This window comes from Hipposideros armiger, unplaced genomic scaffold (assembly GCF_001890085.2).
Source record: "Hipposideros armiger isolate ML-2016 unplaced genomic scaffold, ASM189008v1 scaffold_92, whole genome shotgun sequence".
Lineage (NCBI taxonomy): Eukaryota > Metazoa > Chordata > Mammalia > Chiroptera > Hipposideridae > Hipposideros > Hipposideros armiger.
Genome location: NW_017731442.1, coordinates 1,056,505 through 1,083,447, shown reverse-complemented (window position 1 = coordinate 1,083,447; position 26,943 = coordinate 1,056,505). Strand labels below are relative to the sequence as shown.

General features: G+C 36.1%; 1 protein-coding gene across 1 annotated transcript in view; it reads right to left on the bottom strand.

Annotated features, from left to right (window-relative positions):
• Nucleotides 1-26,943, bottom strand: part of KNL1 (kinetochore scaffold 1) — a 76,971-nt gene that overhangs the window by 17,775 nt on the left and 32,253 nt on the right. Inside the window, exons 7-21 of the mRNA XM_019644857.1 lie at nt 26,122-26,174; nt 25,851-25,884; nt 24,462-24,499; nt 20,726-20,778; nt 14,895-19,913; nt 13,263-13,401; nt 12,719-12,786; nt 12,223-12,321; nt 9,859-9,983; nt 6,613-6,703; nt 5,897-6,013; nt 4,877-4,964; nt 1,471-1,548; nt 1,264-1,303; nt 282-383 (exon numbers count right to left, since the gene is read on the bottom strand). Coding sequence (XP_019500402.1) covers nt 282-383; nt 1,264-1,303; nt 1,471-1,548; nt 4,877-4,964; nt 5,897-6,013; nt 6,613-6,703; nt 9,859-9,983; nt 12,223-12,321; nt 12,719-12,786; nt 13,263-13,401; nt 14,895-19,913; nt 20,726-20,778; nt 24,462-24,499; nt 25,851-25,884; nt 26,122-26,174 — 6,144 coding nt within the window. The remainder of the gene's footprint in view (nt 1-281; nt 384-1,263; nt 1,304-1,470; nt 1,549-4,876; nt 4,965-5,896; nt 6,014-6,612; nt 6,704-9,858; nt 9,984-12,222; nt 12,322-12,718; nt 12,787-13,262; nt 13,402-14,894; nt 19,914-20,725; nt 20,779-24,461; nt 24,500-25,850; nt 25,885-26,121; nt 26,175-26,943) is intronic.

The following is a 26,943-nucleotide window of genomic DNA, read 5'->3' as shown; positions in this document are numbered from 1 at the left end:
CCCACAGGCCCCCAGGGAAGGCACTGGGCCACGTGTATACTCGTCTTCAGTAGTTAAAGGGTTAACGAGGGAATTGTGTGTACGGTATTGCCTCGATCTCCCCTAAGCGCTATTTTCTTCATAACAATGTTTTCTATTTTCATTTTATTTCAGAGCATCGTGGGCCACAAAAAATTACCTCGAGGGCCGCGTGCGGCCCGTGGGCTGCCAGTTTGACACCCCTGGTTTAGACAATCACAGAGGCATAGGATGAAACACTAATGACACCTGCTTTTCCTTACCTCAACTGATCCAGTAACTCTTCAGTTCTGTTTGTTTGTTTTTGCACAAAATCTATCTGAGCAAGGGTGTGTTCTTTCTGTACCTCCAGTTCTAAGAGATTTCTGCAAATCAAACCAGATATTCACAGAAAGATAAGTCTGTTGTTAGAAAATTCGGACTCCTTTAAGATAAATAGTTTATGACAAGAAATCACATGCTAGATGCCTCCCCAATGAGTTGAATGGCATCTATTTTTGGATTCTCAGGTATTTTTTTTTTAATGAGCATTAATGTAGAAGTGTGGGTCTAATTAAGAAAAGCCTAAATCAAGGCTCTCAAATTAGGATCCATAAAGATATCCTTGGGGGTTCATATGTTCTTTATTGTTACTAACATTTACATTTTCATTTTGATGATAAAAACATAAGCATAATGCAGAAAATGAGAAAGCCTACCTAAAAACTGAGACATGCCATAATTTTGATGCCTGCATTTGGTCTTGTTTAGTTTATTAGGTCTAAATAGAACTTATGCTTTGTTAGTCATTTTGCTAGCATCAATTTAATTTCAGCCAAATATCATCACATGTCAAACCAATGTAGTCAATTGGAATTCTATTGGTTTTGTCACTATATTTGATTTCTTTTAGTCTTCAGTTAAATAAGATCCATGAGTATAAGAAATATACATCTCATTTTAAACTTATTTATACTTATTTAAGTATAATAGTACAATATAAAAATAGTTTAATGCTAGGTTTATTTTTAGAAGAATCCGGATATTCAAGCTTGAGAAATACTGCCTTGGATCAATGCCCTGTAAATAACAGTGCTTAGAAAATACTGTGGACTAAGATGGCCTCCAAGGTCAAGGTCAAAGTAGAGCAGAAGCCCTACTTAGTGAATAGTCATGTCCCCAATCTTGTCAGTTTCTGGACATAGAAAAAGTCATTTAGCCTTGTGAAGTTTAGCATATTTTCTAACATTCAAATTGAAGGCTTACCTTTGAAGCTCTTCTTCTTCAGTTTTCAGCTGTTCTAGTTCTTTGAAAAGAAAAATCACAACAAATCTATCAGAATGGAAACATTGAAATGTTGCTACAAAAATCATGTTTTATTGAAAATTCTACCTCACTTAATCTTAACTAAATAAACAAACTCAGAACAGAAGGTTTTTTATTCCCATTTATCTCCTTAATTAATTCAGTTACCTTTCTCCGCAGCTCTCATTTCAGAATCCCATTCTTCCATAGGATTGTCTTTCTCTTCATCCTCCAAATTCTTAGTTTCTAAGTAGACAATGTGCATTAGAATAACTCAGTCAAAAATAATTAAACAACTGGAGATGAAAAGAATACTTGGTCTCCAAATGAATCAAGAATATTTCACAAACACTCTTCTTTCTCCTACTTTTCCTTGCCAATAAAGCACTAAGCTATAATTTCATATGAAAACTTGCTTCTAGAGTCAGACAACTGAACTTTGGGCCATATGGCAATGATCTCAAGTAAATATTTCTCAGTCACTTTGAGTCAAAATTGTTTACATAAATTTACGTATAACAAAGTTATTGTTAGGCAGCCCCATGGATTAAGCTGGAATAGATACACACATATAAATGGATGCACACACATTTAAAAATTTTTATTTAATTTGTTTTTAAAACCTTGAAGTCATCCTTAAAATTCCAATCTCTTCCCAAACCAAGTTTAGATTCTTACCTCAAAAATATTTTTTGGAAAAGGGTAAAGGGGGTCAAGTATATGGTAATGGAAGGAAAACTGACTCTGGGTGGTGAACACACAATGTGATATATAGATGATGTATTACAGAACTGTACACTTGAAACCTATGTAATTTTATTAGCCATTGTCACCCCAATAAATTTTAATTAAAAAAAAATATATATATTTTGAATCTACATTTTTTTCACCACCACCAGCCTCCCTTAATATAAGCTACTATTTTTAACCATACCAGCCCAATAATTACTGAACTTCTTATATTTACTCTTGATCTTTTAAAATCCAATTTATATACTGCAGCCAGTGCCTAACACCCTTTAAATGGCTGTTCACTGTTCTTAGAAAAAGTCAAAACTCCTTAAGAGGCCCTCCTTGGCCTGGCCCCTGGTGACATCTCCCAGCTTTTTCTCAGACAACGTTTCCTTTCGCTCTTTCTATTCCAGACACAGTTGGCCTTATTTCAGACCCTTCTAGTTGGTACATTCTTTCCCATTGAAGGGCTTCTGCATGTGTTATTCATATTGAATAGTCTTTTCTCCCCTCTTCACTTTAACTCCTACTCATTCTTCAGATCTTACCTTAAATGTCACTTCCTCAGAGGGAAGCCTCTCCTGACTCAACTAGGTCAGAATTCTATTTTAGGACCTTATAGCAGCACCATGTAACCTCTCCTCCATAGCACTTACCATAACATTATTTGTTTAATTCTTATATTCTCTTCTAGACTAAAAGCTCCAACGGGCATAAAATTTTTGTTTTTAATCACCATAGTATTCTTAGCACTGAGCACTGTACATGGCCTTTAGTAGGTAGTCAGTATATTTGCTCAAGAAATAATGAAGAAACAAGAAAGAAATAGGGAGCTATTCAATAGTGGTACCTAGAAAAGGAAGTGTGGTTGTTGGTCTTTTTAAAGATGAGAGAGAGGTGAATGTATCCAGTAGAGGAGGTAGAGAGGCTGAATATACAAGAGATAAGGGAAAATCAGTGATACACGATTCCTGAGCAGAGAAGACGGGATGGAATTTAAAGTTTAGGTGGAAAAATTGGTCTTAGGGAAAAGAAAGAAAGGTTGACAGAATGGATATGTAGATATGTAAAACTGGTTTCTTCGGTAGCAGGAAGTTTAGAAGTTCAGGCCTAACAGCTTCTATTTTTTTTCCATGAAGTAGAAAGTAAGGGGTAGGAAAGTCTAAGACTATGGAATTCATATACTTATTATCAATTCAATGCAGAAAACATGTACTAGACAGGTTCTGTGGAAAATATAGTGCTAAGAATTCTGAAGGATATGGAGAAAAGTAAAAGCTGATTTTTACTCCCATAGAACTCACAATTTAGTTAGGAAGATAAACTATACAAAAGTAACTCTAATTACAAGTAGGTGTGATAGGTATTATAAGAAGTACTAACACAATAGCCATGAGAGCTCAAGGGAGATAGAGACTACTTCTTTTGGTAGAAAACAGAAGGAGAATGCATTGGCCAAGACAAAGTGGCAGGACAGCAAGAAATGATAAGCTGTGGTTGGAATTTAGAATGTATAAGGGAGTAATTATAATAAATCATGTAAGAAAGAAAAATCTAAAAATGACTGTAGAGAATGTTATATATCAAGCCCAGGAGTTTGGACTTTATTTTATAATAAATAGAAAGACAGAAAAGTTTTTCAGGGGAGTAATGTAAGGAAAACTGTCCATAATTATTATATTAATCTGGCAGCAATGTGAAGGTTGAACTGGAATGAGATAGAATGAAGAGTGTAGAAAAATTTCAAGTTAGAAGACTTAAAATAGCACATTTCAGAATTAAAGATAGCTTTAATGGGAATGGGAAAGAATATAAGAGATGAAGAAGCAGATATGACAGCATTTAATAAATGAGAATTAAAGACAATGAAAGTTTTGAGCCTTTGACAAGATATAAGAATGGTGACATCATTAATAGAGACAAGAAACATCAGGGAGAACAAGTTTTCAGATTTTATTTTGGAAATTGGAGAAGACAATAAAGTCTATTTATTCACACAGAATTTAATGTGCTTACGTACATGTTTGCAGAGAGGTTCAGCAGGAAGCTAAAAATGTTAAGTCTGGAACTCAAGATAAAGAAGCTAAAGATGCCTTCACCTGAAATGATTACAAGCTACATAGAAAAATCTATGTCTTCAATATACTTTTTTTCTGATGCTAAGCACAATGTTTGCCATGCAATAGGTACTCAAAAATGCTTGATGAATTTAACTGAATTTGGGAATCACTCATATAAACATATTGTTAAGGCAGGTGAAAGCATTAGGGGAAAGAATATAGAAATGAGTAGATGATAAAATCCAAATCCCTACACACGGGGACAACAGAGGAGTTAAAAGAAACAACCACGAGAAAAGACTAGGGTCATGGTAGTGCAGGATCATAGAAGTTCAGAGAGCTCCAACTTTCAGGAAGAAAAGAATAATCAGCAATGTCAAATGCTGAAAGAGGTCAAGATGGTTAAGGACTGAGAGCTACCAAATTTGATGATTATGTGAATTCTGTGATCTTTGAGAAAGCAATTTCAGGACAATACTAAACAAGTTGGGATTATAAAAGGTCAAACTTGAAAGGCTAATTTTTAAATGGATAAATTCATCTATTTAAAAAAGAGATTATGGTTTAGGTTATAAAGAGCTTTCAAAAAGGTTTATTATCTTGGGCATCTCTTGTTGATTGTGTTATGGAGAACCATAGTAAAGGAGCTTTAATTTGCTCTAATTTAATGTCTCAAGCTGCTAATGCAAGGCTTCAGCATAGTGATTTCGGCAATTTGCACTGTAAGAAAGCATTTAGATAAAATTAAATTTTCTTTTGGAAGAGAATTCAAAATACTTTACCTATTTCCACCTCAGTGAGACAGTTAGCAATCTTCTTAAGGATGCTGTCCATCTCATCTATCCTTATCTGAAGTTTCTTCCTCTCATTCTAAACACACAACATTATAAACTGTCAAGTTAAAGTTCCAAACAAAACTTGACAATATTATAAATGTTTCAAATAGCTGACATAACTGCTATGTCTAAATCATGAACAGGCAGATCTTAAAATTAAGGTCAAAGTTTCCAGTCTAATATAAACTCTAATAACGCATTTTTATTTTATTTATTTATTTATTTAATTAATTAGTTTCAGATGCACAACACAGTGCAAAAGTTATACTTTTTACCCCTCAAATGACACCCCCCCGATGTCATACTAATAACTCATTTTTGTACTTTCCTTTATTCCAGCATTTCCATGTAACATATTAATATACTACTTAAAAAAAGTGTTCCTTAAAAAATGTTCTATGGTCAAATAAATATGGGAAACACTGGACAAACAGAATTATAGCATTTTTTCTTTTCAGACTTTTTTAAAGAAAAGATTTCTGACTTTAGACATTAATATGCTAGTATATTTCTCCAAAAGGGGGATATTGCGTATAATATGTCCCAGACTTATTTGTAATAGAAAGTTTTTAAATACAAAACCTTTCTTAAAGGATGATCATTTTGGGAAATGCTATTTTAAAGTGATACACAAACATACACAGCTGGGTATGGATTATGAGGAAGATAATACTATAGTATAATCATCAGTAATGAAACATCAGAATCCCATCTTGTTTTATTACATGTAAAATGGATAACAAACTTGAGATGAGAAGTAGGTCCATATTAGTAAATATATTCTAAAATTACTCAAGATTCCAGGATTTGCCACTTTTTATAAATTGAACTCCACCTCTTACGAATAATTCTAAGTTTTTGCCCAAGTCTCATTCACATGTCTAAGAAACATTCTTCATATTCCAGTACTACAATAAAGTAATTTTAATAGCTCTTTCCTTCTATGCTATTAACTGTCTCAAATACCTGAGCTGACTGCACCAGCTTGCTGTAAAGAGCCACTTTTCCTTGGTGAGTGAAGACTTTAGTCATCTTGGTAAAACGGGATTTTATTTTGTTCAGGTAAATTCCAAAGGCCTTCAGCTAAAAGAAAAAGTCAAAGGCTATATTGCACTAAAACAAATGAGTTAGAAAAGGCAAATGGTCTGAGAAGGCTGGTTCAGATGATACATGCTAAGCTTTACAAATTCTAGACTCTGATTCTTAAGGCAGGGCACTTCTCATTTGCAAATTTAATTTCATTTAATAGCCTAAGAATAGAACCAAAGATTTGAATTTTGATCCTGGGTTTTAATTTACTTACTAATATTACATATTAGAAAATGACAGGCTCTTAGTTAATAGAATTATTTTAATATATTAGGCACATATAAAATTAGTTACCTATTATTTAATCAATTAAATATTTTCCTCATCTACGCTACGTGAAAAGCAAACAAGGAGGAGGAAACTCTAAGTAAATTTCAACTATATTTCATATATTAAATTGATAATTTCAGGTTTGAAAAGATTATATATTAACAATTACTCACGTATAATTAAGTAAAACCTTGGTAACATATTACACCTCAGAAGTTAAAGAACTTATCACTAATTACACCAAGTAACAGTTACCTATTTCACAATAAAAATTGTTCAAAATATCTATAATGATTCCCATTCAGAAAATGAGACAAAAGTACCTCCTCATCAGAGCAGTGTCTCATTTTTTCCCATAGGTTCCTATTTACATCAGTCAACAGTTTATCTTGGTTCAATGCAGAAAGCTTTAATCTAAAATATAGAAAAGTTAATTAGCATATGGGTTCAAAAGTCAGCTTGAATGAATCAACTCAGATCCACAGGCATACTTAACTTAATTTTAATTTTTCCTAGTTCTTTTCTACATAAAAAGAGGGGGAATTCACTCATGAACAGTTGCCAGCCTTATTATTTCAACACTTGTAGAACAGTTCAAGAAGGTTATGAATCAAAAAAACTTCCGTCACGGGCTGGCCGAGTGGCTCAGTTGGTTAAGAGCTTGCTCAAGACTGCGAGCTCTGAGCAACAGCGGTTTGAGTCCCAGCCCGAGCTGAGCAGCCACTGAGCTGCCAACAGGTGGCAGGATGGCTCAGCGTAAAATAACCATTGGGAAAAAAACTTTCCTCACAAATAGATTCTCATCTCAATGTATCAATTTGTTTCAATACGAAAACATGATGCTTATAAAGAATCTTTAAGGCCTGTAATGCATAATTGTTGTGAAGTTGTAGCTATTATTTTAAATAAAGGTTCCCAATTCAGTTCAAAGTCTTAGCTCACCATTAAAGAATACCATTTATAAAAGTAGCAGTTATATATTAGTCTCTTATTAATAAGCAGAAGAAATAAATTTGTATCAGAGTTAGAAGATATTATATACAAGCACAGAAGTGCAAAATCAAACAATAGAGTACATCTGAACAAATTGTTCATTGTATGCAAGATCCTATTTCATTCAAAATAAAATATTCTCAGACAAACCCTGAGATACTCAACTTTTTTTTTTTTAAAATTGGGGAACTGGGGGAGGGGAACAGTGTTGGGGAATTGGGGAAGGGGACCAGCCAAGTTGTCGTTTTTCAATCTTCATTGTGGAGGGTGCCAGTCGCCATCTGGCTTCCCGTCGGCAGCTTGTGGCCTCTAAGCTCAAGGTGCTGTGTTCAATCTTTGTTGCAGGTGGGCATAGCCACCATCCCATGCAGGAGTTGAACCAGCAGCCTTGTTGTTAAGAGCTCATGCGCTATCCACTGAGCCATCCAGGTGGCAGCTCAGCTCAAGGTGCCGAGTTCAGTCTCAGTTGCGGTTGGGCATAGCCACCATCCCATGAGGGAGCTGAACCAGCAGCCTTGTTGTTAAGAGCTCACGCTCTATCTACTGAGCCATCCAGGTGGCAGCTCAGCTCAAGGTGCCAAGTTCAGTCTCAGTTGTGGTGGGCGTAGCCCACCATCAAACAGGCAATCCTGTTGTTACATCAGCTGAGCCATCCTGCCACCTGTTGGCAGCTCAGCAAAAGCTCAGCTTGGGTGCAGCATCACTGGCCCATGTGGGAATCGAACTGGCGGCCATGTTGCTCAGAGCTTATGGTCTTAACCCAACTCTTAACCAACTGAGACACTCGGCCGGCCCCCTCCTCAATTCTTTTTTTTTTTTTTAAAGATTTTATTGGGGAATTGGGGGAGGGGAACAGTGCTGGGGAATCAGGGGAAGGGGAACAGACAAGTTGCTGTCGTTTTGTTCTTCAGTCTAGTTGTGGAGGACGTTGCTTCACTGGCCCAAGCTGGCACCATCATTGCGCTCTTCCCGGGCGAGGCAGATCAGTCGCTGGACTCTGGACGGCTACTCACGCTGGCTGCCGGCTACACATGGTAGCTTATGGCAGCCCACTGCAGCAGGGGACTGCAGCCCACGCCGTCGCCGGCGACTCACGGCAGCCCAGCTCCAGGTTGAGCTGTTGTTCAGCATCTTAGCTGTGGAGGGCAGTGTCACTGGCCCTCATATGTGGGATCCAAACCGAGGCCCTCTGGCGTCCCAAGCCAGCTCTTAACCAACGCGCTACTCGGCCGGTCCTCAAGTTCTTTTAACAAGAAGAAACTTGTCTGTCTTGTTTAGTGAAGAACCCCAGTACTTAGGTGCTCAATATATAAATTGGTTGAGTAAACAAACCAGAATCAGGCAAATCTGCAATACTATCATTTAACAGCATCTTAAGTTTCTATTTTTTTTTTAAAGATTTTATTGGGGAATTGCGGGAGGGGAACAGCACTGGGGAATCTGGGGAAGGGGAATAGACAAGTTGCTGTCCTTTTGTTCTTCAGTCTAGTTGTGGAGGACGTCGCTTCACTGGCCCATGTTGGTATTATTGCGCTCTTCCTGGGTGAGGCAGATTGGTTGCCGGCCTCTGGACGGCTGCTCACGGCGGCTCTTGGCAGCTCAAACCAGCTGCCGGCTGCTCAGACTGGCTGCCAGCCACACACACGCGGTAGCTTATGGCAGCCCACTGCAGCAGGAGCAGCAGCCTACGCCGTCACCGGTGACTCACGGCAGCCCAGCTCCAGGTTGAGCTGTTGTTCACCATCTTAGCTGTAGAGGGCAGTGTCACTGGCCCTCATGTGGGATCCGAACCGGGACCCTGCTGTTCAGAGCTGGTGTCCCAAGCCAGCTCTTAACCAATGCACCACTCGGCCGGCCCTTAAGTTTCTATTTTTAAAACTCCATACTTCTTAAAAGATTATTTTATTTCTTTTGTTAGATTGGTTCAAATTTAGTTGGACAGTTCTAGATAAGAATGATAAAAACATTATTTTGCAAATCCTGTACCTTCAGGAAACTAGATATACTATACCTAATTTGTAAATTTGTCTGCAACGCCTATATATACCTAAGCACTGAGCTATAGTCCGAGTAAAACCATGTTCTTTTATACACACAAATCAAGGGCAAAAGTGATAAAATTATAAACCCAAAGGCATTCTTGATTTTAGGCACTATACATAAATCTGTAAAGGGCACTATCTACTTTTGAAGATGTTCATTTGCAGACAATTTATGATATAATCTAATAATTATTGTTTATTGAGGCCATACTTTTTGCTAAAAATGGCATGAAAACATTTTATATACACTATTTCTACTGTTCATTTCTACCTGGTGAGTAGATATGACTATCCCCAATTTATGGATGTGGAAATAAAGGTTAAATGACATACATAAGGTTACACAGCTAGTGTTGTAGCCAAGGTTGAGCTTCAATCTGTCTGATAAAGCCAAAACTCTTTTTATAAACATACTGTATCATACCGTCAATTAATGCCACCAAGTTTTTTCTATGTCATTGTTATTTGCATTAAAATCTTACCACACAGGTTTTTTAACCCATCCAACAACAACAACAAAAAAACAAAAAAAACCTTTCGTACTCTTCAATCTTTTGGCGAAGAGCCTCACAATCTTCTCTATAAATCTGTATCTTGGGTCGGTAAACATATTGACTTAACATCAGGTCTTCCAGGGTAGGTTGTGTGTTTACAGTAAACTGGAAAAAAAAAATTTTTTTTTTCAGTCCCTCAGAACTGGTATTTTAAGGACAAATCATGTTTAAGAATTGTTTGAAGTTTCAGGGTGCCTATTTTGAAAAGTTCTACAAAGAAAAATTTGAATACTCCATTAAAATTCTTATACCTAGTAAAGCTACAAGTTGAAATTTGAATTCAAGTCTCTGACATCAAAGTCCACTGAGCCATCCGGGCAGCAGCTCAGCTCAAGGTGCCGAGTTCAGTCTTAGTTGCAGGTGGGCATAGCCCACCATCGAACAGGCAATCTTGTTGTTACACCAGCTGAGCCATCCTGCCACATGTTGGCAGCTCAGCAAAAGCTCAGCTCGGGTGCAGTGTCACTGGCCCATGTGGGAATCGAACCTGTTGCTCAGAGCTCATGCTCTTAAGCCAACTCTTAACCAACTGAGCCACTTGCCACCCGCTATTGTTCCAATTTCTTAAAGTATTAAGAATTCCTTTATTTTTAGAGTCTCTTCTGTAACAATAATATGTGAGGCTTTTAATTTCCTGTTGCCTTATAGCCTCATCCTTGACTGCCCCCCCCCACACCAGCCCCTGACCTAACAAGGTCACAAGAGGGTGTCTTGGAAAACTGAGACCCGGTGGAATGATATCGGTCAAGCTACCTCAAGGGAGTGTCCTGGAAAACTGGGACCCGGAGGAATGATGTCGGTTATCTCCCTTAGTTCATGGCCGCAGCAGCAGCTGTACCATCCTGGGGGTTGTGTGTGTAGGAGTATGAAGGCACAGCATGTGCTGGAGTACAATGGGGCTGGTTGATGGAAACTGACCTTAAGGCACTTATCACACGGACTTTAGAAAGAAAGTTTCTTTACTCTTTTGAAAGTTTCTCAATGAAAGCCATACATTGGCCCGATTCGGCACTCAGTTTCAGAGCGAGAACTGCAGTCCCCTGGCCTCATGTCTTAATTCTATCTTTGTCTCTTTGTTTCTTTAACCCTACACCGTCCCCGCTGACTCCTCACTGCCTGTGCTGTGCGGGACGCAGCAATTTCCTGCCAAACATAATTTTCCCCATACGTCCCATAGATTTGGTATAATGTGTTCTCCTTTATTTTGCTTTCTAAATAGTTTTGATTTCCTGTTTCATGTAAGAGTGATCTAAAAGTATGGTTCTTAATTTTCAAGAAGCTAAGAATATTTTAGTCCTTCTATCAGTCCTAATTTTATTGGATTAAGATCAAATGATGCAGTCCATAAAAATCTCCATTTTTTTCAATTTGTTGATGTTTTCTTTGTGGCCAAGGGCATAACTAATTTTTGTTAATATTCAACAGACTTAAGAGAAAAGAAATATCCCTAAGAAAGCATTATAAGGTTTTCTGTTAATGTTTTTATTTTAGATTTTTATTGGGGAATTGGAGAAGGAAAACATTGTGTTTTTCCAGGACCCATCAGCTCCAAGTCAAGTTGTCCTTCAATCTTAGTCATGGAGAGCACAAGCTCAGCTCCAAGTCCAGTCGCAGCTTTCAATCTAGTTGGGGGTGGGGGGGCGTGGGGGTGTTGTCCACCATCCCATGCTGGAGTCGAACCAGCAACCTTGTTGCACACTGAGCCATCCAGCCACCTGTCGGCAGCTCGTGGCTGCTCAGCTCAAGGTGCCATGTTCAATCTTAGCTGCGAGGCAGAGCGGGGAGGGGGGTACAGCCACCATCCCATAGGGGTGTCGAACAGTACTAAGAGCATGCGCTCTCACCAGCTCAGCTAGGGCGCAGCTCACTGGCCCATGTGGGAATCGAACCCGCGACCCTCTTGCTCAGAGCTCGCGCTCTAACCAACTGAGCCACTTGGCAGGCCCTCTTTTAATTTTTTAAATTGAGTTTGTTAATTGTGTTATTGAAATATTCTATGATCTTAAATATATTTAATTTTGAAAAATATTTATTAAAAACTGTTAAACTTGGATTTTTATAATACTAGGAAAGAGCATATGTTCAGGAAAAAGTATCAAAAACAAAATAGATTTCAAGAAGGAAAAAAATCTGTCACCTTATCAAAATCCAGGATATAAAAATATATCAATTTTTATGCTAACCACAAATGTAAATATTATAGGAAAACTTTGTCAGGGAATTTGCTTCCTTAGACTCATTTTTTGTTTCTGAATAAATGTTTGCTTTGATGCAGTTTAGTAAGTAAGTACAATATACTCGTATTTTAACTGAGGCAACTATTTTGCCAAGAAATTGCACTTACTTTGCCTGGGAGAGTGCTCTGTCGGGGTTTCTGTATCAAAATGTGGACCTGAAGAAGTATAAGGAACTCCTTTATTGTTATTCTCCCATCTATGAGTTTCTAAGGAAAGAAAAAAAAAGTTTGCATGACCATTCAAGGTGAGTTCATTTTGATTATAACCATCTCATTTGTTTCTAAATAGTTTAAAGTGCTTTGCAAATATTTGTGGAAATACAATCCAGATATTTGTAGGCTATACATGAGTAGATTTTATCTAATATTTATTTCTTAAGGTTATTCAGTAACAGAACTGGGGGAAAAAAACAACAAAACGTAGGTCTTCTAATCATGATTTGTACTCCATATAATACATAACTGCCAGGTCGGGTCCTTAACAAAGAAAACAAAACTTGTCTTCTGTATATTTAAAATAGTTCATAATTTTTTAAAAATTAAAAGGAGAAAAAATAAAACAAGGAATTTAGTTGCATTAGAAATGAGAAATACTTTAACATACCTCTTTCAAGCTCTCTTCACAAATAGTGTCTGTGAGAAACTGTGACTCCATTTGACTATTGCGGTGTGCTAGAAGTAAGGCAAATTCAGGTGATGAACAAATCAAAATTAAGTTGTAAACTTTATTTTATTGATCATTCAGGTTTATGTGTGGTTCATACTCCTGAAGCTATCCACTAGGATCTTTTTGGGAAGACTGTCATTTGTAGGGCAAAGTACGTTAGTTTTAAGGCTCCATTCAACGTTTCTCTACTGATTATAAACCTCTTAAGGAAATCACTCTACCCCTTGTAGTATATTACATCTCAATTTATGAAAATAACTAAGAATTAAAAACAAACTAAATTAAAAAAAAATCACAAAATAAAAAAATAAAAATAAAAAATAAACTAAATATTATTTTACTAATCAGCTATTTATAACTCCCAAAAACCTTATATAAATTTTTAAATATCTCCTGAATTGAATATACATTTATTTATAATACATTTATTATTAGTCAAGTAAATAGATGACTTCTATTAATTAGCTTTTATGAATCTTACTGCTGAAGTCCAAAGAGGTCCCATCAGCCTTGATCGAATCCAGAGAACTGCTGCAACTAGATGGGGTCCTGCTTGGGCTTTTTATCAATACACTGTTAGCATTTTTATCTATATCCCCTTCAGCACGGTGATCAAAAATCTGAAATTATCAATTAAGGAACATCATCAGGATAAAGTTATGATACTGTATACTTAAACAATGATTCATTGTTGACTAACAAATACTAAAATTTATCTATAACTTATACAAAATACTTTAGCAAACAATTAGAATAAGTAACAGGTAACTGAGGTCTTTAGAGTTAAGAATAACTTTATTTTAAAATATATAGAAATAACTGTGTATACTGTATAAGCAAATTATTTCTCAGATGTATCTAAGTTATATGCAGATCCTATGAGCTATTAAATGCCGACCTATCCAACTACTCAACTACTACCCACCAAGGTCAGGGCGACGACACTGCAGAAAACCAGAATAGAATACTGGCTGTACATGGTGGCCTTGGCTAGAATGTAGAAAGACAATTTATTTCCAGGCTTTAGTACTTTCTTCACCTGGTGACCAAGACTCCTTTGGCTGAAGTCAAATAAGACATGTGATCCTGCTTGTACCATTTTAACCATTTCACTTTACAGTCTTAAATGCCATTTTCATCTACCTATTTACATATGTTTTTGAGGCCATTATATTCTTTGTCTAAATGGTATAAAGCAAGCTTCATGAGAGCAGATTTTTATCTATAAATTCCCACTGAAACATTCCCAGCACCTGAATAGTACCTAGGACCATAGCAGATACTAAATAAATATTTACTGAACAAATACTAATTTTCATAGACTCTATTCAGTTATACACTTTATATTAGTTAACTTTCTCAAGCCTTCATAGACAAACCATTTCCTCAGGACCTCATCTTATAAAACCACTGAAATCATCTTCTAAGCTTATTTAAATATTTCTCAAGTTTAAACTTTGTTTTCTATGAATATCTGATACTTTCTAATCTTTATTTTTCTACCTATAAAACTCAGTTTGAGTGACAGCTTTTATTCTCCCAAGTTATTCAAATCAGTGTTCCTTTAACTTTAATATCTATGACCTCTTTCATAAATACAAAATCTCACTTACTTCACTTTCAGATAATGGGCTTGTCCTAGGCATTTTCTCATCCACTAAAGAAATGGACTCTCAGCTTCTACATATCCTCATTAGCCAAGAAAATTCAGTCAAGCATTTCTCTATGCAGTCTGCATAATAAAAAGGATTTACCCTCCAAGTATTTAAAATACTGAAGATGACTTTTCAAACTACATATACCCTGCCTAGAGATTTCCATATGCAAAATCACAATGACAAAGCACTAGAGGTGGCAGAATACTTAAAATCACACAATTTCAATGTTAATTTTTGTACTAGTTTCCATTTCATTTTTTGTGATGATTTGTCACTTTAAATTGTTTTTAAGTCTAGCTGTTAGTCAATTAACTCCTTAAGATTCTACATAGAAATATTTCTCCAGCCCTGTAATCGGGAAAAATCAATTACTGCTTACCCAAGACTAAAATTGAAATTCAAGAGTACTCATATTTTTTAAAATCAAGACCATTCCTTAGTTCAAGAGCGCTCACCTCTTGATGTTGTGCAGTATCACTAAACTTAATCTCACTTGTTCTGATTTTTTTCTCATTCTGAACATCATCATCTTCTTCTTGTACCCAGGTTCTTTTCTGGCTATTGCTGGTTTCTTCCATTTTGTTTTCAGATGGTGAAATTTCTTTTGGGTATGTCTCGATCAAAGCCTTTTCCTCAGTTTCTATGCTAATAGAGTCTGAAGAATTAATCTCACCAGGATATATAGGAAGATTTTCCTCATTTATATATTGAGATGGACTTAAGTTCATTTTAGCTGCAACAAATCCAGTGCCTGAATCCTTACTGGAGACCGGCTGAGTTTCGAAGTGATTTAAATCAGCTGTGTCTGACAGAATCGGCTCCAGGTCATCAATACCAGTGACACTACAATTTCTCTTGTTTGGCAACCTGGGCAAAAATATTCCCAGAGAACATCTCCTCACTTTATCCATTACAACTGTCATTAATGGTACAGAGTTGGTATCAGCTCCACTATGAGAAATTTTATTTTCTTCATCTCTATTATCTTTAACATTGCTGGACACTGTGTTAGTATTATGCATTTCTGTGACTTGTACTATACTCACATCATTGTCTGCCTTACTTACTAATTTAAGTAATGGTTCTGGAGAAGGTGGAATATGGACAGTTTGAAAATCTAAAAATTCTTCAGTTTTCCCACTCATATTATTCAGATTTTGTTTGACACTACTAAAATTTGCAGCATTCAATGCAAATACAGGATCTGACACTACTTTAAGATTGGCATGAGTTTGAATAACTTGTTTAGTCAAGTCTGAGTTACTGTCGAAATCTATAGCTGTACTACATTTAGCTGCTTGAATATTTTTCTTCAGTTCTTTTTCACATGCTACAGTAACCTGTTTCTCATTACTGAGCATTTTGGATTCATTTCCACATGTAGGTATTGAGGGATTTCCTATAATAATATTTAAATTCTTATTTCCAAGTTTAGACAATGTTTTTTCATCTTTACTAAGAATATTATGTCCTTGTTGAGGTAATGGAGGTAGCTGGGTTAAGAGATGAGGCTGAGAAGGAACACAAACATCAACAAAGGCCTCTGTTTGATCCTCTGGAAGCTTAAAAGGTACTTGCTTTGTATCAAGTTTAGTCATATCCCCCAAATCTTCACCATATACTGAAGTTTGATTACTTAATAGATTTTGGGGCTTCTTAATCAGATCTTGATCTTTGAACACTGTTTTGATACAGTCTAACTGTCCTTTGGTATTGGTTTGAACAACTTTTTCCTTCTCTAACAAAGAACAAGGAGCAGAGAGAGGCAGTCCCTCAGATTTCAAGTCATGTTCACTGGGTAAAACATTTGCATTAGCAAGATCATTTTGTACTGGGCAATTACTGGCTTTCTCATTTTTATTACATAAGGACATGGCAGTCTCCTCCAAATTATCAAAATAGGAAATAACATTTGGTAAACAGGAATAATTATCACTGGATCCAAAATTAGCAGTTGCACAACTGTTTGTAAAATTCACATTTCTTCTGTCTCTGCTATTTAAGTGGCAGCCTTCGAGTTTGGCATTTTCCAATGTATGGGCCTGGTCTACAACTTTTCCCCTGACCTTTTCATCCACAGCTGTGCTATGGAATTTGATGATTTCGATCTCACCTTGATCCTCAGACAATGTATTAGCAGAATAGGGTATCACATGATACTTTTGCTCAGTGTGAAGAACAATTTTGTTTTCTGTAGCCTGTGCCTGTTTCCTAATGATTTCTTGAACAGAGCTACTATCCTTAGAAAAAGAAACACTCAAGGTTTTTTCTTTTGTTATTCCAAATTTAGGGCACTCTTGAAGTATTTTCTCCTCAGCTTGACAATCAATGAAAACAGTATGGGACTTGGTGACTTCCAGGTCACTGTGATTATCTACAAACATTACAGTATTGTCCATAGGCCTAGTGGTTAATTTATCTGATGAGACAGTTTTACATTCTAAGGCAGTTGTGTGACTTTTAGTGATCTCCATGTCATCCTGCCCAGGCGTATACAAAATAGTTTTAGAAGTTCCTGCCAAGTCCCCTCTGTCTTCCAGGGCACTTTTGTTATTTATTTCCACTATACAACTCTGGAAGACATTCATATCATTTTTATCGTTACTTGAAAAGACAATGGGTTTGTCATTGAGTCTAAGGCTTTTCCTTCTTTGACTTTTGCCTGACAGAGGCTCATTCAGAAATCCAAGCTTTTGTACATCTTTGTCATTTTTCCAAACGGTTGATGTAGACATTTCCATGTTATCATTAGCTATAAATGCTACAGTTTTCTCCATAAGACCACTATTAGACCGTCCCCCCAACAGTGTTAGCTGGCTGACTTTTGCTGAATGGTCACTTTCACCTTTCTGAGGAAAGAAATAACTCTCAGCAGAAGTCACTTTTGGTTTGACTAGGCTTTTCCTTTTGGATAGTTCATAGTCAGGTCTGTCCGGAAGCACAGTTCTTTCCTTTGCTTGGTAGTCAATGAAAACAGTGTGGGACTTTGTCATTTCTAGTTCATCACAATTATCTACAAACATTACAGTTTTGTCCACAGGCCTAGTAGTTATTTCATCTGGTGAGACAGTGTCACATTCTATGGCACTTGTTTGACTTCTAGTGATCTCTATGTCATCCTCCCCACGTGTATTCAAAACAGTTTTAGAAGTTCCTGCCAACGGCACCAAATGGGAATCATGTTCGTCTAATAAAGGTCTATGATTTATTTCCACTGTATAACTCTTGGTGATATCCATATCATTTAAATCACACTCTGAAAATATAATAGTCCTATCAATTTTTAGTCTGCCAACACTTTTCCTTTCACAAATTTTGACATCTTGCTTTCCATTCAGAAATCCAGATTTCTGTACATTTCTGTCCTCAAACACATCCATATCATTAGAAATAAATACTCCAGTTTTTTCTATAGGAGTTTTATTACATTTTTCAACTTTCATAGCTACTTGTCTGTTTACCATTAGTTGGCCGTTTGTGTTTTCTAAATTAGTTTTACCAACTTCTTGTATTTCAGAAGAACCAAATCCAATGACAACAGTGTGACTCTTGGTTAGATCCATATTTTGCTCCTCTTCTGAACAAATAATTGTCTTGTCATGAGTAGGGTCAAGGGTGGGATTGCCTAAACTTTTCCTGAGTGGTTCAGGCAGTTTAGAATTTTGGCTTGGTACAGATTTTACTGTATGACTATTAACAGCAGTATTATGATTTTTCATGGCAGATTGTCCTTCTGATGAAAATAGTTTTGCAGTAGGAAACAAAGATTGCTCACATGAAACTATATTTCTATTATTTCCCAGTGCTACTTGTTTATTAAAATCTCTACCAGAGTATACTATATTATGGCTTGTTGCTTTGTCCTGGTTAATATTGGTTGACTGAGGAAAATCTTTATCAAGATAGGGTGAAATCTTCAAAACTTGATCTTTTTCTTTGCCCCAGGTGTCAGTTAGGATATTTTCAGATATTATGTTTGGTTGTTGGTATGGTTTGGTATGACTTTTGGTAATTTCTTCTAATTCATCTAAAGGGCTTTTGTTGTCAGACTGAGATTTATTTGTATTCTCAGAGGCTAGATTATAAAATGCAAGAGGAACTTGACTTCCTATGTTAGTTGTGTGACTTTTAGTCAAATCCATATCTTCACCTGTGAAGATTACAGTCTTTTTGCCAGTCAATGGAATAGACAGAGGATTTGCCAGGCCCTGTTGTGTTCTTTCCTTAAATACATGAGGAACTGAGCTACAATTTACATTCATTTCCTCATCTTTTGACACGGTTATGTGATTTTGGAGCATCATTTCTTTTTCAGATACTGGTATGGCTGCTATCTGTACGTTTGTCTGATCTTGCTTAAAAATTTGATTATCTATTGCAACTGTGTGACTTTTGGTAATGTCCATGTTATCCTCTCCAGAATAAATAGTTTTCTCTATAAGAGAGGCAGCATCTGGATTGGGATACATTTTGGAATAATTACTGTCATGCTTTAGCAAATTTTTCTCCTGTCTCATACTTGGGAGACACTTAGTCAATTCCATGGCATCATTACAGCTAGAATATAAAAATGTCTTATAATCTTGAATAGCTGGACTAGAACATATAGATTCTGGGATCATGGCTGATGTTCTGCTATCTTGATTAGAAGTCTGTGTGACTGTGTGAGTTTCTGTCCCTGTAATATGACTTCTGGTAATATGTATTTCACCTTTAGGATTTAAGGAAAGATCTTGAAGAGCAGTATTCATTTTACTCTTAAAAACAGTTTTCTTTTCTGGAGCTTTAGTTTTATAACCTGTTGTAACATCCATCGTGAAAATCTGAGCTTGATTTTCTATTTCAGATAAATTATCTGCTGAGGGTAAAATTTGTACAGTGTGGTTCGCTGTCAAGTCCATCAAGTCACTGCCATAAACTGTAATATCATCACTTTTAAATTCCCTTAAGCTGGCCTCACTAGATGTGGGAACCAAACTCTGAATATTGGCTGTATGACACTGGGTGAAATTCATCCCATTATCTTGTTCTCCAAAGATTCTAGTCATATTACTGCCATTTTCATCTACATTAAGAGATACATGCATTTGATCTATAGAAGAGGCCCTATTTGATTCTTTGGAATGAATATACATCTCAGAATTTTCTTTATCAGGTCCTGTAGAAATAGATTTTCCTGTTTTCAACCTTTTTATGAAGTCACTGAAATTTATTTTCTTTTCTGAAGAAGTGTTTTGATCCATGGAACAATTTAATTCTTTTTGCATTCTCGAATCCTCAGTGTGGAGTTTTAAGTTAGCTAGAAATGATGTGGTATCTATCTTGGTGGACTTTTCACTTTTGGTATAATCTACAAGGCCTTTGGTAATCATCACGGTGTGACTTGCTGTCAGGTCCATCTGGTTTTCATCTGAAAAGATGACTGTCTGGTCATTTGTATGTTTCTTTTCATGGTTGTACTGTGTAATTGTAATCTATAATAAAAGCAAAACATTAAAAAATCAAATAAAATGTAAACTTTTAAAAAGGTATTTTACAACATGTACTATATATAGAGTACTATATAAATAATCCTCAATAATGGATTCATGATACATCAGTTTGAATCAATGGTGTGGTATGTAATTTGTTATTAAATTTTTTTCTAAAGTCTGAATACTTTTAGTGTTTTGGGACAAATTAAAAGTTTAGGGTTAATTATACAGCCGTTAGAATTACTAAAAAATAAAAACGACTGACAATACCAAATGCAACTATAATGAAAATTCTAATTACTGTATTAAATAGGTCATTCTCATTCTAAATAAAAAAGACTTAGAAAGAGATAAGTGCATGATGGCTAATTTATAGCACACTCTGTACTCTTGGGAGTTGGGTTCTCTTTGAACCTTAACACGGTGGTTTTATTTGTCAAACTCCTAGTTACTCAAAGTATGATTTATGGACCAGTGCACTAGTATCACCCAGGAGATTCCTAAAAGTATAGAATCTCAGGGCACATGCCAGATCTACTGGATAAGAATCAATATTTTATCAAAATTCTGAGATGATTCATATGCCCATTAAAGTTTGAGAAGTCCTGATATAACTAATATATTTCTCTATTATTTAAACTGGCAGTGATTTGACTATCATTCGTTAACTCAAAGGATAGGAAGATTTTCCAGTCTATGGGTCCATTTTGGTAAGTAACCCCTACATGCCATTACCCTTAAATTTTGAGTTTTTAAAAAGTTTTAACTGTCAAGGGAGATTAAACTATGAAAGCACTTGCATGAACTCATACCTCTCTCTGTTGCATCTGGGTCTGAATGGGAGCACAAAGCAATGTGTTCATCCCTATTGAGAAAAAAACAAACAAACTAGCCAATGATAAAATATACATATATCACCAAGAGGCTGATTTTCCTTTTCTTAGGTTCTTCATTAATTATCAGTAGAGTAGCCCCCTTATCAGCGGTTTGGCTTTTTGCAGTCTCACCCGTGGTCAACCATGACCCAAAATTATTAAATGGAAATTTCCAGAAATAATTCATAAGTTTCAAATTGCGTGCTATTCTGAGCAGCATTATGAAAACTTGAGCCATCCTGCTCCATCCTGCCTAGGACATGAATCATCCCTTTGTCCAGCATACTCACTCTATATAGTCTACCTGCCTGTTAGTCACTTAATAGACATCTCGGTTATCAGATCAGTTGTCATGGTATTGCAGTGCTTGTGTCCGTGTAACTCTTATTTTACTTAGTAATGGCCCCAAAGTCCAACAGTAGTGATGCTGGCAATTCAAATATGCTTCCGTTAAGTGAAAAGGTTAAAGTTCTCAACTTAATAAGGAAAAAAAAAAACCTGTACGTTGAAGTTGCTAAAATCTAAGGTAAGAACAAATTTTCTATTTGTGAAACTGCCTAACTTATAAATTAAACTTTATTATAGGTATGTATGTATAGGAAAAATATATAGTATATATAGAGTTTGGTACTATCTGTGGATTCAAGGTATCCACTGAGGTTCCTGGAGCATATTCCCCACGGATATGGGGAGACTACCATATTTACTGAAGTTTTATTAGTTACTAAGCTCTTTGTAAGGACTTACATATTAAATTTTATTAACTTTTAATTGTCTCTTTTTAGGGACAGAGAGAACAGTGATTACTGTATTTTCTTGTGTGACTGAAATATTTTTAGAATGTGGTACAGATTTTAAAGGTGGAAAATTTAGACTACTTTTTTCCTCCTTCACTTCTCTATTTTTATTTCCTGGATAGCAGAGGTTACATGGAAAAAAGTACCAAATGATGAGACTGAAATGTTAGGGTAAGATTTTAAAGTGTCTAAATTTTAGTCTACATTAAGAAATCTAGACATTCCTAATATGAAATTTTATAAAAATAATTCCAGAGAAAGAGAAGAAAGTAGGTTCAAGAGAAGATGAACCAATAAGAAAGCTACTGTAATAGTTCACACACGTCATGATGAATTTGTTAAGGCAAGAGACAATGAAAATGGAAGTAAGGGATTAGACTCAAGATATTTTAGAATTAAAATATAAATATTTGGGTAACAAAATGGACTTTAAAAATAAGAAAAGGAGGGCCGGCCGAATGGTGCATTGGTTAAGAGCTGGCCCCGGTTCGGATCCCACATATGAGGGCCAGTGATGCTGCCCTCTACAGCTAAGATGCTGAACAACAGCTCAACCTGGAGCTGGGCTGCCGTAAATCGCCGGCGACGGCATAGGCTGCAGGTCCTGCTGCAGTGGGTTGCCATGGGCTACCATGTGTAGCCAGTAGCCAGTGTGAGCGGCCAGCAGCCGCTGTGAGTGGCCGTCCAGAAGTCAGCGACTGATCTTCCTCGCCCGGGAAGAGCGCAATGATGGTGCCAACTTGGGCCAGTGAAGCAACGTCCTCCACAACTAGGCTGAAGAACAAAAGGACAAGCAACTTGTCTGTTCCCCTTCCTCCAATTCCCCAATAAAAATCTTTAAAAAAAAAAAAAAGGATTGAAGATGCTATACTAACAAAGGAAATACATTTAAAAATACTTAAGTTTAAAGGTAAATCTTTAGAACATTTTGAAGAGTTTATGGCAACCATGACTGACTGAACATGAAGTATTTACAGCGTTTTTATTAGAAGCCTTATTTACAATATTTATCATATTTCCACTCATTTATTCAAAAAATACGGATTCAACACCTATTACATGCCCCAAAACTTAACTATCTACTAAAATACAAAGAACAAGACGAAATTTCTGCACTCAAAGAATTTCTAGTTTAATAAGACAGCAAAAAGTAAATACCGAAAATACAATGTGATAGAGATTCTACGTTAGACTGAGAAATAAAAGGGGTGTTCTGAGAGCACAGGACAAAGTGACTCTAACTTCTTGGTTTTGACAGAGGAAGGTCAATTTAAGCCAGTAGTACTTAATGTATGGTGCCACACATAACTGCTTGTTATCAATTCATGATGGAAGAAGGAGCTTGCGTGCAGCCAATGTAAATCATGTAATATTTCCTTCATCAAAAAAGCTTTGCTAAGGGCCAGCGGAGTGGCTCAGTTGGTTAAGAGCTCGCTCAAGGGTTTGAGTTCTGAGCAACAGCGGTTCGAGTCCAGCCCGAGCTGAGCTGCCACTGAGTGGCCAACAGGTGGGAGGATGGCTCAGCTAAAAACAAAACAAAACAAAACAAAAATAGCTTTGCTAAGAAAAAAATGTAAGCTAAACAAAAGGTAGTTTACTGCCATAGTTGATTTACATTTTAGTGCAAGTTCCTCTTCTATCACAGACTGTAACAGTTTGTGGACTGGGTACTTTGAATAGCACTGAAGTTAAGCTAAGATGAATGGAAAATGAGAAGACTGCTAAGCAAATTGGAGTAGGAAGAGCACTTTAGGTAGAGGAAATAGCATTTATCAATGGATACACAGGAGGAAAAAAGTCCACATGGGGAACTGCAAATAGTTCTTCATGAACTAGACCATAAGATGCCTTTATAAAGGGAAAGGAATAATGTTGAAGAAGATAAACCAAATCATAAAGGGCTTTTTTTTGTACGTCTGTTCTAAGGAGTGTGGGTTTTATCCTGTAAGCAAAAAAGTGTCATTGAACAATTTTAACCTGGGAGGTAATGTAATCAGATTTAGAAATATATAGAATGGATTAGTAGGATAAGAAACTAAATACAGGGCCGACCGAGTGGCGCGATGGTTAAGAACTGGCTTCGGATGCCAGAGGGCCCCGGTTCGGATCCCACATATGAGGGCCAGTGACACTACCCTCCACAGCTAAGCTGCTGAACAACTGCTCAACCTGGAGCTGGTCTGCCGTGAGTCACCGGCGACGGCGTAGGCTGCAGCCCCTGTGGCAGTGGGTTACCATGGGCTACCGTGTGTAGCCAGCAGCCAGCGTGAGCGGCCGTCCAGAAGCTGGCAACTGATCTGCCTCGCCCGGGAAGAGCACAATAATGGTGCCAACCTGGGCCAGTGAAGCAACGTTCTCCACAGCTAGACTGAAGAACAAAAAGACAGCAACGTGTCTGTTCCCCTTCCCCCAATTCCCCAGCGCTGTTCCCATTCCCCCAAATCCCCAATAAAAAAAAATCCTTAAAAAAAAAAAAGAAACTAAATACAATAGCCCAAGGAAGAATAATAAGAACTTGAATTCAAACAGTGGCAGAAAGAATAGAGAATAGGTAACAGATTTGCAAGATATTTAGGAGACAGAATAGAAAGAGAGCGGGGCCAAATAGATAGAGGGAATGAAGCAAAAGTTAAAAATAAGACTCATTTCCTGACTTGAGTGAATGAATGAGTGGGAGTCCAAGGCTGAGAAGTCAAGAGGAAAAGCAGGTTTGGGAGAAATAAAGTAAATTTGTGAAATTTTAAATTGGAAGATTTTGTGTTAAGAATAGAGCTCTCTTCACATTTTCTTTTTCATGGTCCTTTTAGACATTACTTATCGAGGAATCTGGATGAAGAGGAAGGTATATGATAAGAAAGTATTCTGATCATACTCACCAGTAATCTCACAGTAATTATCTTCTGGATTCTTACTCCTAAAATTTAAAAAGTGTTTTAAAAAATCTATACCCAAACAATGACCAAGAATCACAACAGCTCAAAAACCGGGAAGGTGAAAAGTTTTCATAGTGTGACAGGCAGGAAAATACAAAGACATCTTTAAAAAACCACTCATCTAATACAGGCAGAAAAAATTACATGATAATTAAAGAACCTTTTTCACATTTGTCTTAATGGTTTGTTAATTTTTAGAATACTACAAAAACCTGCTTAATACATGCTGCTTATTATTTTATTTTAAAAAAGAATGAACTATATAGCAATTTATTTTCTAGAAATTTAGCCTTAAAAATAAATTAAAAAATAAAAGGAAACAACCCAAAGGTCCACCAATAGGGAGCTGACTAAACGTTGGCATACACATGCAACAGATTATGAGGTAGATCTATCTATAACATGGGAAGTGCTGAGGTAGATCTATATGTAACAACATGGGACATTATTAAGTGATTCTATTTTTTGTCTTGTTTAAAAAAATAGAGCTAAAGATAAATTGGATATACAATAAAATTTCTGCAAGGACACCCAAAATTATCAACAGTGGTTATCTTCAAGGAGCCGAGGTAATATGGCTTAGGGATTTTTCTATATCAGTATTTCATGGGAACTTTTTTTCCCTTTTAACAGGAGTCAATTACACAGAAAATTTGTAATTTATTTAACCAGTCCTTCACTGATGGACCTATAGGATCTTTCACATCTTTTGTTATTACAATACAGGCTATAGTGAATGATCTTTATATTCATTTCAAACATTTGTAAGTATGTTGGTGAGATAAATTCCCCAGACATGAAATTGCTGAGTCAAAGGGCATGTGCATCTAAAATTTTGAATGATATGGCCAACTGCCTTCTACAATTTATACCCACTAGCAATGAGAGTGACTTTTTACCTATATTCTTAACTGATTAGATGAAAAATTATCTCAATATAGTCTAAATTTGTATTTCTCTTATAAAGATAAGCATCTTTTCATTTGTTCAAGAACTACTGGTCTTTACTTTTCTATGTATTAATATTATAAAAACTAATTTAATGAAAAAAATCTGAAAACTTGGTATTTGTTTTATACTAGCTGATGTATTTAAGGATTTATATATGAGGGAGTATTTCATCACTCTATTAAAAGAATAAACTGTACACAATACACATACTTATCAGATATAGCAGTATATTAAATTCTGCAAATAATTTGTTTTGTGAATTAATACTGAGATTCCAGAAGAGACCCAAAAATAAATAACAAAAAGGATACTAATTTAAACAGCACTTCATTTAATATACAACTTTAAAAATACAATTTGAATCACATTTTCCTTACTTACTGCATAAATAGAACATTTTCCCTTGCTTCTGTTTCTGAAAATGAAATAAAATGTGTTCAAGGATACATTGATAAAGCATTAGAAAAATTGCACAAGACATTAACAATAAAAAAATTACTAATTACAATCTTTCTATCCTCCATGGTTCAAGTTATACTTTTTAAGCAAAAAGATAGACAATGTTTTATCAATTATCTGGTTATAGTACTATATAGCTATAGTAAAAGTTTATAGAAAACAGGTGTATCAGGGATTACATTAACATATTTACCTGCAATTTCTGACTCTCTCACTATTTTCGTATGAGCTTCTGTCTGGAATACCCTAGAAGAGAAAATAAAGATTAATGAAAATTTGTAACTTTTAATTAGAACACTATGGTATTAATTTATACTGTTTTGAGAGGTAACTATTACACTTTGATTTCAGCTTTCTCATCGTATACTATTAATATTTCAAATGCCAAAGTTAGTTTACCACATTAAAACTAGTTATAGTTTTTAAATCAGTTCTGACCAAATTATTTTATCACTTTCAATAACCTAAAAGATTAATTTTATTCACGTTTATTAAGCACTCACTGTATACCCAATGCTATATTCTAGAGTCTGACATATGATCCTTGACCTCAATGTGCTTTCATTATATGTAGAGAGCTGGAACAGTGATTATAAACATTACTTCACTGACTTTTGTTATTAATAGTCCAGATAAGATGGCATGGACTCCAGAAGGGATTTTTTTTCATTGGGATGATTAAGAATAAGTTTCATGAAGAAGTAGCATTTAATATCTGCTTTCAAGAATTTAACCAGTTTCGGGCCGGCCAAATGGCTCGTGGGTTAAGAGTTGGCTTGGGAGCGCCAGCTCTGAGCAGCAGTGTCCCAGTTTGGATCCCATATGAAGGCCAGTGACGCTGCATCCTCTACAGCAGCGGTTCTCAACCTTCCTAATGCCGTGACCCCTTAATACAGTTCCTCATGTTGTGGTGACCCCCGACCATAAAATTATTTTCGTTGCTACTCTATAACTGTAATTTTGCTACTGTTATGAATCGTAATGTAAATATCTTTTTGTTTTCCGATGGTCTTAG